Source organism: Ambystoma mexicanum, chromosome 3q (assembly GCF_040938575.1).
Source record: "Ambystoma mexicanum isolate Mex_15411 chromosome 3q, UKY_AmexF1_1, whole genome shotgun sequence".
Classification (NCBI taxonomy): domain Eukaryota; kingdom Metazoa; phylum Chordata; class Amphibia; order Caudata; family Ambystomatidae; genus Ambystoma; species Ambystoma mexicanum.
The window spans coordinates 781,778,182-781,794,711 of NC_090926.1; the positions used below are offsets into that span (position 1 = coordinate 781,778,182).

Below are 16,530 nucleotides of genomic sequence, written 5' to 3' on the forward strand. Positions count from 1 at the left end.
CATTGTACACAATACATTGTATGTTAACTTGAACACAACTCGGACAATGCTTTTTGAGTGAGAGTGAACTATTTAATATGTGGCTAGGTACAAATGAGTGACATTGGTGCAAAGACATGTGTCCAAAAGTTATTGTCTATGAGTACTTGCCGCACAAGACAGCCATCCATGCCTTCATTACGATCACTGCGTACCAGAACTTCATCAGCAGCCTATGTGTCATCCTCTGGGGGAAGCATACCAACATCTGTTGTACAGGATGGCACAGACTACATAGATTTTCCCTTCAGCCAGGTGGAGACACCTGAAATGTCCCTTTAGTAGGCAGAAGGTGCGCTCATTGCACAGCCGAGTCCTGATGTGTGCCTCATTGTAGGCCACATCATGTGCTGTATGTTGATTGTAACCAGGTGTCAGTAGCCACAAGAGCTATGGGTATCTGGAGTCACCTGCAAGGGCAAGGTCACAGGTGTCAATACAGAAACATGACGATGCGTGACATTTGTTCATGAATACTCTCTTGATTAAATTAGGGTACATTGGTGTAAAACATAGTTGTACATCCCTACATTAGTTGATGTGTCATGTACTATGGGGGTACATATGCAATGTCACTTCGGGTTTCACCCAAAGCCTCTTCCCATGTGGCCAGGGAACAGCAGCCACTACCTGATCATGACCCTGTGTGCGGCTATATGAGGGAGGACCTCAGGGCGATGACCCGGCATCATCAGATAAGACACAAATCCTCCTTTCCCTTTTAGGGATATACCTCCATTTCACATGCCTTTATGGCATACTGTGACAGTCCCCTTCAACCACCCATAAAAACTGCTGATGACATCCTTCAATATTCTGTGAATGGAATGCCAAGGACTGCCCATCATTGCCATGTATTTAGAAACACTGGGAAGAGGAGGCTGAATGGAGCAATGAGAAGCCTATGATGCGGTATATTGGTTATGAGCGTATGATAGGTGCCAAGACTTTTAAAATTCCCTGACCAGCATGGAGGGGGGGAGAGAGAGAGAGAGAGAGAGAGAGAGAGAGAGAGAGAGAGAGAGAGAGAGAGAGAGAGAGAGAGAGAGAGAGAGAGAGAGAGAGAGAGAGAGAGAGAGAGAGAGAGAGAGAGAGAGAGAGAGAGAGAGACACGCTGTCAGGAAAAGCTTCTTCCTCTCTGTGCAGACCGAGGGACTTCTGAGCCACAGAAAAGAACATGGAGCCTGCAGGCTTGGGGAGATGGTGGAAGGAGGACTGTAGGAGCAGGTTTGCCATGCTGAGACTGCAGCAGAAAGAGAAGAGTTGTCTTCCTGGCAGCCATAGCAACCTAGAAGCAGTACCAGTGCTGCCCAGAACACAGACAGGTTCGGCATCAGAGCAGGAGCCAGGAAGGACGTGGAAGCTTCTAAGCGAAACCGGTGAGCCTGTGAAGTGGAGGCGGGACACTGGAGCGCTGCTTCACATTTACCGCAAGAGAATCGGGGACCACCACAAAAAGCTAGTGAGTTCTGAGAAGGGAAGCTATGACACCAGGGTGCTTCTGCAACACTATTAAAGACAGATAAGAGCCAGTGAAGTGAATGAAAGGGATTTCAAAACTCAATAGGTCAAAAGGAATAACAACAGAAGTCAAGTTTGCAAGTGTGTAAAAGTGAACACATGAGAAAGCCCTGGCAGGAGAGTATACCAGGTAAAGTCAAGTTTGCAAGTGTGTAAAGTAAACACATGATAAAGCACTGGCAGGAGAGTATAACAGGCAAAGTCAAGTTTGCAAGTATGTAAAGTGAATCACATGATAAAGCCCTGGCAGGAAAGTATACCAGGCAAAAACAAGCTTGTGAGTTAAATTGTATTGAATGTGGAAATGAACCTGGTAGGGGAGTATACCAGGTGTCCTACGAGGCTGGGACCCACATCCAAGTTGTTTTGTTGAATAAATAACCCCAAGGAACACTCGGATCCATAGGATTTTTAATTGTTAGAATAGACCTGTGGAAAAGAGGCATTTCCCTAGGAGTGGAGGGCAACGCCAAGAGCACGGAGTTATCCTTTAGACTATAAAAAGCTGATTATCTTGTTGATCCGTTGTATTGGTGGAGAGAAACCCAGGGATGGGCGCTATTCACTGGAACTGTGAATACTATCCATTGGCGTCTTTTGTGTTGGAGTTCCACCTTTCTTTTGAATTTGAACATGTGGCCCTTTCAAGGCCAAAGACACATTAGAGTTACTTTTAGAATGTGAGGGCAAGGATAGGATTCCCGACACAGGGCATTTTGTTTTGGATATCTTGACACAGAACAGACTCTTAGTTTTGGTTTAGGTAGGGAAATACCTCGTAAATGAGGGACAGTGAGGCATTTTCCAACCCCCTTTTCATTTAATAAGTCTTTAAGCAAAAACCATGAGTCCTCTGTGTCTGTGTCTCATTCCTGGCTCTTCACAGGCGTACAGTTGCTATTGTGGATTTTTATGGTTTCAACGTTCCTGTTCTTCTGGAATGACATTCATGGTTTGCACCGTACACCCCATCACTGTCTGGCAGTGTTGCATTGCCATAGTGCAGTGGTAACCTTGGCATTGCCTTTGTGTAGGCATGGTTTCCTTGTGCATTGTGGTATCAGTAGTCCTCTTTTAGTGGATTATTTACTTGCTAGAGCAATATGCTTAGCTGTCCTGCAGGGCCTTGTCCTGTGTGTTGGAGGCTGTAATGTGAGGGGCGAGAGGGCAGGTCCTACATGAACAGGGCTTTGACAGGGCATAGCTCGATTAGTCATTGTAATGCCCCCCCCCCTCTTTCAGGAAACATTACACTTGTAATGCAGGTTTGGAATGTGTGATGACACTGATACCCAGTATCCATGTCTATTGCCCTGTGGGGATTTCCATGTAGGCAGGCAGCGTGCAGTTCCGCAGGACCATGGCGGTATGGCTAAAAACCGGAAAGAGGGCGCAACAGTGTGTGATGGTGAGGTCAACATCACAGGTCACCAGTGTCGGATTGTTTGGTGTGCAAGGGCCTTAACGATGGGCCCAGGTGCAGTTAACACTTGATCTGGCCCGCTTGGCTGTTGTTGCTATTAGCACCCAGGGTTTTTAATCCAGGGTAGTTATAGCAATATATTTGTTTAAATTAATGGCCTGTGCACTCGGGACGTCCCGTTCATTCAAACAAATACTCATCTAAGATGACTGCCATGAAAATGGAAGGTGGGGCTCCAATTGGAGCCCCTTTCCATTTCCATGGCGGAATGGGAAGCGGTGGTGGCGCCCCTGCCAGAGGAATTGGGTAAGTGGAGAGAGGTGTGCGGTGGAGGAGCAGAGACTGGAGGAAGTGATATTTTATGTTATGTAAAAAAAAGCTCATTTACCTCCCCAATCACTGTGATATGAGTGTGTTACTTACAGAATAGTTTTATATATACCATATCACAATAAACCCCCATTTCAAAAAAGTTATATTTTTTAACATGATTAAAAACCTTTTCAATAGTCTTTGTGGGTTTAAAAATACAAATACAATGAAATGAAAATTATCCTTCGGTGATTTGTAAGTCTGCGTAAGCCTTTTAAGAAGTATACAGAATAAAACTGATCTGCAATGTTCATGGCTTATTTTTTTATATGTAATATTAGTGTATATTCCATAAATTATTAATATTCTTATTTTGGACTGATTTTTAGATTGTTTTTTGTTACTATTTCTTAACTTAATATGTAGAAATATTTACTTGTCGGGGGATAGCTCTGGTAGTTGGTATGAGGAACGTTGAGTCCACCTTGATTCCAGTCAAAGATTAAGCTCATCTCCATCACAATGAATTGGTTTGCTTGTATTTCATATCAGTAGGTGTTTTAAATGATGTATATATTCTATTGTGTGGGCCCAATGTATTACTTATTGTACGTGCTACCTGCTTTTCTGGTCTTTAAAAAAACCTTTTATGGCTTTCACTGAATCAAAGAACAACAACAATAAATGTGATGAAGCCTTCTTGATCAGCTTCTTGCTGGTGCTTAAAAAACCTAGTCTGACATATATGATGCACTTATCACATAATAAATCCTTATTCTTGAGACATCTCAGTTTTGCCTTCATTATTGAGTCTGAAATTAAAAGATTTGATGCTGTTTAACCAAATTCACTCTTTAGTCAGTCTGGCAATTATTTTTGTTTATAGTCAAGGGAGCATTCTGCTACCATCGAAAGAAAAATCCTTTCTATTCCCTATATCTGCAATCAGGCATAGAGGTTTGTGCCCGGGATTTGTGTGGTGTTGAAACTCATCTCCAGTGCCCCTGTTCTTCACACTAATCTGACATTTCTGATGTGATAACCCAAACGCAATCTGAAGTCTATGCTTTTATGTAAAGCAAACTGAGGTATGTTCTCAGCTTTTGAGATTTAAAACAGGCCAGATTTCATGCTAGTTTTAAAGAATATCTGTAGGGACGCCTACGTGTCCAATGATGTGGATGGTTGCCGGCTATACTTGCTCACAATAGTAACTAATGTGAGAAACCTTAAGGTGTCTCCCAATCTAGTCCCATTCCCAGTCTAGATATGTCATCCAGGTGGCCAGGACACAGCCATTGCTATTGGATCCAATTTCTGGGGGTGAACAAGTGCAGGAGGACCACCTGGATGGGGGGTCCTCGGGGAGTGGAAAAGGAATGACGACGGGAGAAACACGGTATTCCCCTTCTATTAACCTCTCTTCCCTATCCTACTACATAGGACACTCAACCTCTGTACCCCCCTTTGCTTACACGAACACTTTCACACACCACGAAAGACAACAGACTAATAGGGTCCGTTACCTAACATGTCTCAACGTGAAGGTCAGGCAAAGCCAGGTAATTGATCAGAATCACTCACACATGACGGCCCTTTCTCTTCCCCATGGGGATAAAAGGTGAAACACGAGAGCACACTAAGAGCAAGGCAGACCACAGGACGAGCGAGCTAACTCAGCACAGCAGTTCAAGAGGAGAAAGACGGCTTGAATCGAGAGGTTACCAAGGAGAGAAGTGACCCTGCCTTTTCGACTGAGGGCTGTGAAACCTCCAGAGAATTAATCATAAGACTGTGAACAAAAGCCAGCGTGTGTTGCAGCAGATGACAACGTATCCGGGTGCCTCCTCCGCTGACAGCCAAACCAGGGAGAAACGTGTGGCCCAATGGTACCGGCCTTGGCTCCACAGACAAGAAAGCCAAGCAGTTCATCAAAGCCAGTGAGTCGAGAAGAGAGCCGATAAAGAAACCGAAGTCTGTTGAACGAACGTAGCAAGCAACCGATTAAAGAAAGTACAAAGACCTACTGATACGAAAGGGGAAATCCAGCTTAGCAGAGTCAAGCAGCCTTTATTCGAGAAACTCTGGACAGCGATTACCCTGTTGTTGAACTACAGTAACTAGAAGGCCTTGGGAGAAAGGCGAGAAGGGGGTCTAAGTGGTCATACAGGGGTCTAGTAAAATCTTCTGTACAGTCGAAAGCATTTGACCGACGCATTACTGTGAAACTAAGGGAAGCGAATCCCACATCGTAAAGTTGGCAAGAGTGAACCCGACCGAGGGATGCCAATAAAAGGGGGCAAAGTCTGAAGTCCCAATTAACAGTGTGTTCCAAGTGTGAACCTGGCAGAGGTATGTCCACAGTGAACTGTTTAAAAAGACATTAAGAAGTCCCGATTAACAGTGTGTTGACAAGCGTGAACCCGGCAGAGGGATGTCCACAGTGAACTGTTTAAAAAGACATTAAGAAGTCCCGATTAACAGTGTGTTGACAAGTGTGAACCCGGCAGAGGGATGTCCACAGTGAACTGTTTAAAAAGACATTACGATTTGTGAGTGTTACAGATGAGGATTGTGTTGCAAGCCAGAGTGAACCCAGTGAGGGAGGCTAACAATCGAGACAGGTCCAAGCCCAAAACAGTGAGAACCTAGGGGTGAAGAACTATCACCCAAATAATAATAATAATAATAATAATAATAATAATAATAATGCAAATAGAGACAGAGAAGAACTTTAGTAACAGTATTGACCTTTTTGTTTATCATATTGGGAGCCCATCAGACCCTCGGAAGCGAGAAGCTTGATTACCGAAGGGCCTGATACAGATTGAAAAATTCTTGTGGATCTGAGCCCGAACGAGAGGGACCCAGGGGTGAAAAGGCATCACCCGACATGCAAGCTGAAAGGAACCTGTGTTTGTTATTTTGTTGTAGACATCAGGTCCTCGGAGGCAAGAGACTTTTTTGTAGAAAAGAGACTTAAAGGCATGGTCTAGTAAAAAAATTTATTTCAAAAATAAATTTTGAGATATTCAAGCTCAAAAGAAAGCACAAGGGCGCCGCCATTTTGTGAAATGGAGGCCCTCCTGTGCTGGCTTTTGCGGCACTAATGAAGGAAAAGCCAGCCAGCTGTAGTAAACAAAGTCTACCGCTGGGTGGCTTTCCCTTCATTAGTGCCGGGACTCGGAGGACGCGGACCGGAGACCAGAGCAGGAAAGCTGCAGCTGAATCTCGGTAAGTGCTATTTATTTTTTTTACAAAAAATAAGCACTAGCTGCGGTTTTTTTTCTAAGTTTTCCGGGCTGGAGGAGCCCGGAAAACTTGGAAATAAAACCGCAGCTTTAAAAACGTTGTATTTATGTTTGCGGTCGCTTTTGAAGCGACCGCAAACATAAATACAACGTTATTGTGTTGGAAAACGCTGCGGTTTTTAAACCGCAGCGTTTTCCAACACAATAACGTTGTATTTATGTTTGCGGTCGCTTCAAAAGCGACCGCAAACATAAATACGTTTTTAAAGCTGCGGTTTTATTTGTAAGTTTTCCGGGCTCCTCCAGCCCGGAAAACTTAGAAAAAAAACCGCAGCTAGTGCTTATTTTTTGTAAAAAAAATAAATAGCACTTACCGAGATTCAGCTGCAGCTTTCCTGCTCTGGTCTCCGGTCCGCGTCCTCCGAGTCCCGGCACTAATGAAGGGAAAGCCACCCAGCGGTAGACTTTGTTTACTACAGCTGGCTGGCTTTTCCTTCATTAGTGCCGCAAAAGCAAAAGCCAGCACAGGAGGGCCTCCATTTCACAAAATGGCGGCTCCCCTGTGCTTGCTTTTTCGAATTTTGAGCTTGAATAGCTCAAAATTTTACATAGGAAGTTTTAAAACGGAGGATGCTAGTATTTTTTTTTAATGTGGCCTATCTATTTTTGAAATAAAATGTTTTACTAGACCATCCCTTTAACCACCGAAGACCCTTTTAAGCTGAGAGTGGAACTGTTAGCTTGTTCTGGGAAAGCTCGAGCGTGTGCTGTGCTCCGGAGCCCTACCTTGTCCCGTGCTCAAAACTTGTGGAAGGGACACCTGACTACCACATCCTGACATATTATTTGTGAACCCTTCTTTCTTTCTTGTGAACCCTATCTTTGTTTGTATTTAGCGTAAGGATTGGCAATATGTTTTTCATAGTATAGGCACTTTTATTTTGACAAGACACCACTAGGACTGCCTTATTATTTGATGGTCGTAGCTTGCTCCCATCTTATATTTAGGCATATATTAGGTGTTTTTCCAACCCTCATATACAGTTTAATAAACACCTTTGAACTGTGATCACTTGTGTCTGTCTTTGCTGTTGCCACCATGAGTTCCTTACACTAATTTCATTACTTTGTTGCGCACAGGACTAAGAAAAGAGTGCATACAAGCATTCTAATCCTGCACACAGCCAAGAATATTTAGACAGAACAGGTAGACAACTGGAGGCTTTCGGTAACAGCATTGTTTCCAATGCAGCCACCACTATTAAGGCTGCTAGGCCCTTGGCCATCCTAATCCTTAATGACAGACAGTTGTGGTTTAAGCCGGGAACCATTCTGTATTTCTTGCCAGACGACAAGAAATAGGAGTAGTTTAAACTTCTTCCGGAAGGTGAGGCTGCCTCCAACAATAACATTTTGGTGGTGGTGGATCGCCAGTTTTCAGCAGATGGGAAACGGTGTGGTGCTGCGCTGACAAGGATGGCTCAAAGCTTGCAACTTCCGGCCGGGAGTACAAGCCAAAATAGTGGATATGCCTTTTGACAAGGAGGACTTCATTGGGAAAAAGATTACATGCTTCTGGCTATCAAAGCCGATAGTGACACTGCTAGATCTCTGGGTACCCTACAACAGTGCTGCCAGCCCTTTTGTTCAGGAAAGTCCCAGTTTTTAAGATCCACCAGGGACTATAGGCCAACTTATCGGTCCCAGTCATATCGATCCTCTGCCTACCCTTTCGGAGACACCTACAGAGGAAACTCAGTTCTACAGAGGCAACCAGCGTCGACATTGGTTCCTCCCAAGCAAGGGGTCCATCTGGTAAGCAGGCCGGACCAGTCTGGCGATGTGCCCCTGCAACCCCAACGGACGTTCCCCCATGGGAGGACATCTGTCCTAATTCCTCACTGAGCGATCAAACATCACCATAAACAAGTGGGTTCTGTCCTGATTCCAACATGTACACACCCTAGAGCTTCAAAGTCCACAAACCCAGCATCCCCTCCAACAATGAAAGTAGAACACCACCTTTCCACGCTTTGTCAGAAAATCCGTTCCCTCCTCTTAAAAGGATCCATAGAAAGCGTTCCTCTCTATCATTGGGGACAAGGAGTCTACTGCAGATATTTTCTGGTTAGGAAAATGTCAGGCGGTTGGAGATTGATTCTGGATCTTTACCTGTTGAACAAGTTCATCCATTTACAAACCTTAAAGATGGTTACACTTCAGCACATCTTCACCCAGCTTCAGCAGCAAGATTTCTTGTCTTCATTCTACTTGGAAGGTCGTGTTCTTCCATGCCCCAGTACATCTGCGTCACCGTTAAGTTCCTCTGTTTTACTGTGGCAGGCGTACACTATCAATTCAGTGCATGACACTAGGCCGCCCCAAAGGTTATCGCAAATGCCTCTACACAGTGGTGGCCCATCTTCATCCGCAGGGCATTCATATGTACTGTACCTCGATGATTGGTTGGCCAGGACCCCCCCCCACTTTCTGGTCATATATCACACTACAACTACGATACGCCGTTTGTCATCTCTAGGATTATCGATCAACTACAGTAAGTCCCGCTTCATTCCTTCTCAGCAAATGTTCCTGGGGGTGCAGCTGAACACACTTTCTTGCCTGGCCAACCCGTCAGCTGACAGGGTGTTTTAGATACCTGTTGGAAGCAAATCTTAGACAAATGGGACAGAAAGTCATCCTTTCCAGCTCTGCTGGTCGGTACCCACAAACCTAGTTAAAGGGGCTCTTTCTACCCTCCACCGTATCCAGTCACAGTCGCCACTGACGCTTCTTTGGAATGCTGGGAGCACATGCCAGCCACCATCATATCAGAGGCCTGTAGTCTCCATCTGACAAATTGCTTCAAATCAATGTTCTCTAGCTTAGGGCGGTGTTCTGGGCTCTGAAGTCCTTTCTCCTCCATCCACAGGGGACGGTGGTGTGGGTGTGCATGGGCAACACCACCGCCATGTTTTACATCCAAAAACAAGGCGGCACCCGATCACCAATTCTGTAGGCGGAAGCAAGTCACTCTTGAAGTGGTCCCTGGCCCACAGGATATTCCTGTCCACCTTTCATCTTCCAGGCATCCACAACTCTATTCCCTGATCAGGGAACTGCGCTCCTGCCACGAGTGGGAAACCCTCCACGAGCAACTTCATATCCTCTTGCAGACATGGGGTGTTCTGGAGATAAATCTCTCAACAACTAGGGATAATGCCAGCAGTTTCCCCCACCCAGGAAGCTTGGGAGATGCCTTCACTGCAGCATGTGTATGGTCAAGTTTCACTACGAGTTCCCTCCATTCTACCTAATCCCCAGGGTCTCCCACGCCTTCAGATGAAAACGGTGCAAACTGATCCTTGTGGCTCCAGCTTGCCTGAGGCAATATAGGTTCTCGGAACGGGGCAGCCTCTTCTCATTCTCTGATGATTTCAATAGGTCAAGGCATTTTCAAAAAACATCTGACAGAATTTCCTGAACACCTCAGGTGCAGACATTGTCATACTGCACACTATATATCCTCCGAATTGGACAGCTGATGAAGTCAGGTGTCCACCCTTAACTCCAGAGAGAAGGCCAAATCACTGTCACATATAGACCCCCCCTGCCGAATGATGTACACTAATTAAAGCCATTGCATTGCGCACCAGTATTCTTTCCATCACTGAAAAAGCAAAGGTCTTCAGGGCCCTGCCAGCTCTTCCATTTAGATGATCCTTTCTGTTCCCATTTGTCCTGACAGTGAGAGTCCAGTGCTCCTCCCAATTCTAGGATGCTGCCATTTGTGGTCATGATTGTTTTGGGATAGAGCCTTCATTGGAAACCATTGAAACAGATTAACTGTAAGAAACAAATTGCCTGTGGTCCTTTCAGATCCTGTGTAATGAGTAGTGTGGGTATGCCTGCGCCTAGCTGAGAAATCTATGTCAGAGTGTGGAAGCATAAACCAGATCTACTGCTGGGTAAGTATTTTTTAAAGGAAAACAGCTCTGCTGGAATTCAGAGCGCAGCTCCTCACACATCTCCAATTATATGAGATTCTTGGTAGGTGGGACCAAGCCAGATCTGCATATGGTTTGTCCACTTTCTGTAATTACTTGGGAGGCAAAAAATGATTGTCTGGAAGGTTGCCCAGAGTGATGCCAGAGGTTGAGATTAATTCTAAAACTTCCAGCCATCTCCTCTTTTGTTTTGCAATTAGTCAACCTGAGTGGGACAGATATGCCCCGACTTGGTTCCCTTGCCTGCTGAGCTCAGAGATCCAACCTACACCTCAAAGATGACGCCCAATGAGGTTGAAACATTCCTGGAGTTGCTTATGGTCTTGTGCAGAAGGGATGTGACCAAGCAGTTTGGGCTGGACTGCCCTTTTTGTGGTGGGGCCAACCCTTATTTACATATGGTCTTTCCCCTTTCTGTAATGTCTTTGCAGATTAAGAAAGATTGTCTGGAAGGTTGCCCAGAGCCATGCCAAAGGTAGAGTAATTCTAAACATTCAAGCCATCCCCTCACTTGTTTTTATTAGGTTTACCCAGGGATCTGCATAATGTGAGGGGTCAGAAATGAGAGCCGGACATAAGGTTGTCATGTTTGTACCAAAAAGATATTTATTAAAAGACAAAAGGTTGGAAAAATGCCTCTCTGGCACTATGCTAAAGAGGAGTTTCCCTGCCCATAAACCAAAACTAAGGATCAGTCTGCATCAGGATGTCAACTGAAAACCATGCTTGTGTGTAAAATGTCCTATCCTGACCCTCACACAATAAACAAATGACAATGTGCAAGGACCATATCTTCAACTGGTCAAAAAGTGTTCACAACTGAAATAATTATAATTCCAACAAAAATCGTCTCCATGACAGAAGCCCTTGGTCCTAGAGTGTGTACCCTTCCCCTAGATTCTTAATTATAAGAAGAATAGACACTTTTGTAAACAGTTCCTTGTTGTCTTGTTTGAACAAACAAAATTCCTGTTGAAGCAACCAAGTCTTAACTGGCTTTTTTAAATGCTGCTTTATCTTTGGTCTGGTAAATACACTTGGTTATATGGTCTCCTGGAGAAGATCCTCATATCCCTAATGGGTACTCAACATAGGTCTATAAGGGGATAGCTACATCTTTAGTGGTGGTGTATGATGTTCCTTTCAGTTGCTATATGTTAGGTGGCAACATAGAGTTCTTCATACATTCGTGCACCACTGACATCTGCTGATTGAGGAAGCTAATGTTTCGAGAATCATAGTACAGGGTCTTAAAGCAATTGTATACTTGATTCTGTTTTGTGGCAATACATTTAATGATTCTTACAGCAGTACTGATTGACTGCTGTTTATTTTTTCTTGATTCAAAGACCAAAGTTCTGGGGGATAGGTCATTAGTAAGGACTGGGACGTAGAAGAGGGTTGTGGTGGTCATGGTAAGATCAAGTACTGGTAGTCTGATTTACACCTAGTTAAACAATTCCTTGTCATAGAGCGTAGGTGCAAACCTTCACCACACTCCCAAAGTGAGGAAGATTTAAACATCTTCCTACTCATGTCACTACAATAGAACTGACAAGGAAGGCAAGTTTTTTTTTTGTTTTACTTTGATCAACAGTATTTCTGTATGATAGGTGGAAGTCAAGTCACCCTGGTAGTAAAGGATGTGACATGGAGGGGTAGAGCAGTAATGAATTTGACCGGTAAGTAATCTGGATCGTTCTGCAGGTTTTCCTTTTCTGACTGATATCTCCCTCAAATGCCACTGTGCAAGTATCTGCTTTGCTTTTACTCCAGATGACTTTTAAAAAGAAATTTGTAATTTCTGCAAAACATTATTTTATGAAAGCAACCAATATAGAATATTTAGGGATATGTGAATTCTGGCTGCTGACAATTCTCTTGTTTTGCACAACCACCTTATCTCATGCACCCCTTCATGAGCGAACACCACCCCCAGCTCTCATAGCCTCGCCAGACAGTCATGGTCAGTCACTGCTCTTCACATTCTCCACTGTTTCTTTTTGTCCCATGAAAAGGTTTGTTAGCACAATGCGTTGGGTGCTAAAGCATATCTTTCAGCAATAGCGCATACAAATTCCACCTCCAGGCTTTCTTTTCTAGACCCAGAAAAGCTGGAATAATGTATTTATTTAGGTATTTACTGTAATATAGTTAGGTACAAACTTCACGCAACTAACAAAAAAGAAAATAAAAAGAACAAACATCAAGTAAAACATTCTTAAAAATGCCATACTAGCATACATTTCTTCTGGAAAGGAGAAAAACAAGAAATATACCATCCTAACGTGCAATTCGTCTAAACAAAGTAATCAAAATGGACATCAAAAGGCTTAATAATCAATGGGTCTTTCTCAATAACAGAAATCAATTGATCTGCAGATTTCCAAAATAGATGCAATCTTCCTCCAAAACATCATGAAATAGATGATACATGCTTCACTCTTCCCACTTAAAGAAATAACTCCTAAGCTCCATTCATCCTTTCAGCATTGGTCATACCCAGAGCCAGCTGTGTAGTATGTCTCAGTGTCTGCAAGGCCTTACATTCGAACAGAAGGCGTTTGACCGACTCGAGTGTACCTACCACACAATCGACATTCCCTATTGTCCCTGGTAATGCTGTACCACGCGCCCTCTATCTCCATGGTCCTAACTGTATTGAAAGAATTGCCGATAAATTGTTTAATGTATGTGGGTAATGATGTCCGATCTTGCATGTACCGAAGAAATTCAAACCCATTGTTCCTTGTGGCAAAATTAACCATAGACTGTTCATAACTGCTCTTATTCAGTGCAGCCTTGAGCCGGTTCTTAAAGGTGCCTAATGTCAAGCCCAGCGTGTGGCCACTTTGGAAGCTGGAATAATGTTTGTTGGTGTGATGGGCAAGAATTACGGTCTGTATTTTGGTAAAGTTCTCACAAACGTTATCCAGCCCTAATTGCAAACAAAAATCTCCACATATCCTAACCTTACTAGGGAAATCACTCCAACGATAACAGTGACATACCATATTCTTGACATTGTAAGAACTGGCAAAATCCACCTTCAAGCATTTCTCTCCAAATATAGCCATATTAGGGTTAAAATACTAAAGGAATCTAGCCTTAAAAAAGTCTGATGTTTTTTAGGTGCATTTGGCCAAATGCTTACATGCCTTCGATTGGGTATAAAGGTATTAAATGCACGTCAATATTATTGTTAAGGATATGTTTGTGTCCAGAATAACAGAATACTTAAAAAACTCTGTTAGCAATATCCCCAATTATGGAGCCTATGCACTCCAGGCTGTTCACAATTACTGCAAGAGCGCACATGGGAAAAGCCAGAGCAACCTTTATGACGCTGCTCTCTCTTTTTGCTTCTAGTACGGCTGGATACGCCAATATTTGGGTCCGGAATTTGTTGATAAAATCATCATCATCAGGGACAAGACGTTGGTGGATGGTCACCTGCTGTTTGATGATAAGGACACCATAACAGGTTTGACATGTTCCCATAGAATGCTTCACTCCGCCTCGTATGTGGTATCGTAATAACGATCTGTGATTTATTCTCAGGTCTGAAGGAAAAGCCCAGCTGGGAGCACATCCTTATGAGCACCGCCCATAATAAGGACGTGGTGTTGCCACCTCCAAAGCAAAGGCTGGAGAGCTGGGGCCACGACTGGAAATCCATACTCGAAAGGAAACGTCAAGAATTGGCGTGCAACAACGTTCAGTGAATTTCATGAACAGCAAGTACAATCATGAAGTCATGTGAAGCAAGGTTTGCCCAGTGTCATCAGCCCAGTCATGTCTACAAGAGGCTGCTCCATCCCAGCGTACTTCTCGCAAAAAATTACATTTCTTAGCGGTCCTGACATGGATGTGTGCTAACCTCTCCTCCCAGTTTAATAAATAGCAAGCACAGTTATGAAGTTGTGTGATGCACATGTTCTTGATTATCATTCACCATTGGTGCCTGCTCAAAACTGTACCACCACAGGGCTTATCTAAAAAGATGTTATTTTGTATAACTTGGTCTATAGCATGGGTTAGGGTTCATTTTAAATGGAAGAAACTATTTCCAGATTATAGAGGGTGTTAAGAGTTTTTCACAGAAAAATACATCTTCAGTGGGATTGAATTGCAGAACATGTGCACTGTGTCTTTGTAATTCTTTCAGATGTAATAGTGGCAAAAGGTACCAATGCAATGATTTTTGACCCTTTAGCTATGCTTGCAAAAACAAACTAATTTTCGGGTAAAGGTTACACCCCTATTACAGGCCTATCTCTTCCACCCAAAGCTTTATATAAGGGCAAGCGGCTTCTAGAGTATTGCCTCCTCTCATAATACTTAGCCAGCAGAATATCAAAATAGGAGCGACTAGCCCACCTGCCCAATTGCATAAATCATTGGACAGGAGAAATGTAAAGCTTAAAGGTTGAGGACCCCCAGCACAGTACCCTTGCAGCTATTTGACTTAAGTTGTTCTTATAAAAAAGAACCCCCCAGAGTATTATCTTTGTTGTCTTTGTCTTCCATGGTCTCAAGGCATTGCTCTATTAGCAAAGGACCTGTTGAGAAGAGATATTGGAGGACAAATGGCATTTACCCCATACATGACAAGAGCTATTTAGACAAGGGAAGGTGCACTAGTTCCACAAAACTGTGGCTAAAAGAAAAATGACCTCAAATAATGTTGGTATCACTATGAGCCGCTGTAAACAGAGTTTATGAAAGAGGTCAAATGTCACACTTGGAAGTCTCTAGAATTACACTGCAAGGAGGAAATTAATGGATAGTCTTGCATACCGGGGCTCTAGAAACAGGTTTACCTGGTTAGTGTGAGTGTGTAGAAGGCTCAAAGGTTTTTTTCCCGAAGATGAAGCTAGACTCGAGTATATTTGGATAGAATGTCTGCTTCTTTTAAAGCTTTTAAATCCAGACTCCTGGTGAGGAACCTATTCTGCCCAGGGAGGCTACTTATCAGAGAAATATACACTTGAATAGGTCAAGAAAAATCACTTTTTGCACTCTCCTTTAGTCCTATGAACATAATAAATGTACACAACACTCCAAGTGTGGTACCCAGTACGGGGAACTTCTTGATTTTTTTATAATATGACAGGTTGCATTTAGTCAAATGTTTTCATAACAATCATACAGGGTGATAGAACACAACAACATAAACACTGATTAGTCCAATTGATTGTGTTTTGGAACATGAAATGAATCAATCACTGCCAAGGCTTGGTAGACAGTGCAATAGAGTGAATTAATGAACATTTCCAACAAAGATAACAAAACAAATAACAATGTTCTTTCAGAAAACAGTGACAATATACTGTGGTTTAAAAGGTGCGTCGACAGCGGGGTGTTTCAGCCGTCTGTGTGGGCTAAATGAGCCTCGTATCCGACACGGCCTTCATCGGGACGGGGGCTGTATGAGATGACAATATGCAGAGTGCGAAGGGGATAATTGACCCTAGGCACAAATATGGGTGACCGTCTCTTGTAGTGGTGGTGCCGGATTGCTCCTCAAAGTGGAGGCTGTGATCACTGGCTTGGGTTCACGGCAGGGGATATGTCCTTTATAATTCAATCGCAAGCAGTGCTCGTGGGCCGCGAGTAGCTGATTGGGTGCTGCAGAGCCACGATTGCCGAGTCATTCCGTGTGTATCCAGGGACCAGGAAACAAAGCGTATTTTCATCTCATACAGCCCCCGTCCTGATGAAGGCCGTGTCAGATACGAGGCTCATTTAGCCCACACAGACGGCTGAAACACCCCGGTGTCGACGCACCTTTTAAACCACAGTGTATTGTCACTGTTTTCTGAAAGAACATTCTGTTATTTGTTTTGTTATCTTTGTTGGAAATGTTCATTAATTCACTCTATTGCACGGTCTACCAAGCCTTGGCAGTGATTGATTCATTTCATGTTCGATACACAATCAATTGGACTAATCAGTGTTTATGTTGTTGTGTTCT

At 43.6% G+C, this 16,530-nt stretch overlaps 1 protein-coding gene across 1 annotated transcript in view; it reads left to right on the forward strand.

Annotated features, from left to right (window-relative positions):
* The window catches only part of NT5C (5', 3'-nucleotidase, cytosolic), a 696,063-nt gene extending 681,594 nt beyond the window's left edge, over nucleotides 1-14,469 (forward strand). The window contains exons 4-5 of the mRNA XM_069654827.1: nucleotides 13,923-14,037; nucleotides 14,115-14,469. Coding sequence (XP_069510928.1) covers nucleotides 13,923-14,037; nucleotides 14,115-14,278 — 279 coding nt within the window. The 3' untranslated portion in view covers nucleotides 14,279-14,469. The remainder of the gene's footprint in view (nucleotides 1-13,922; nucleotides 14,038-14,114) is intronic.
* Nucleotides 14,470-16,530: the final 2,061 nt, after the last annotated feature.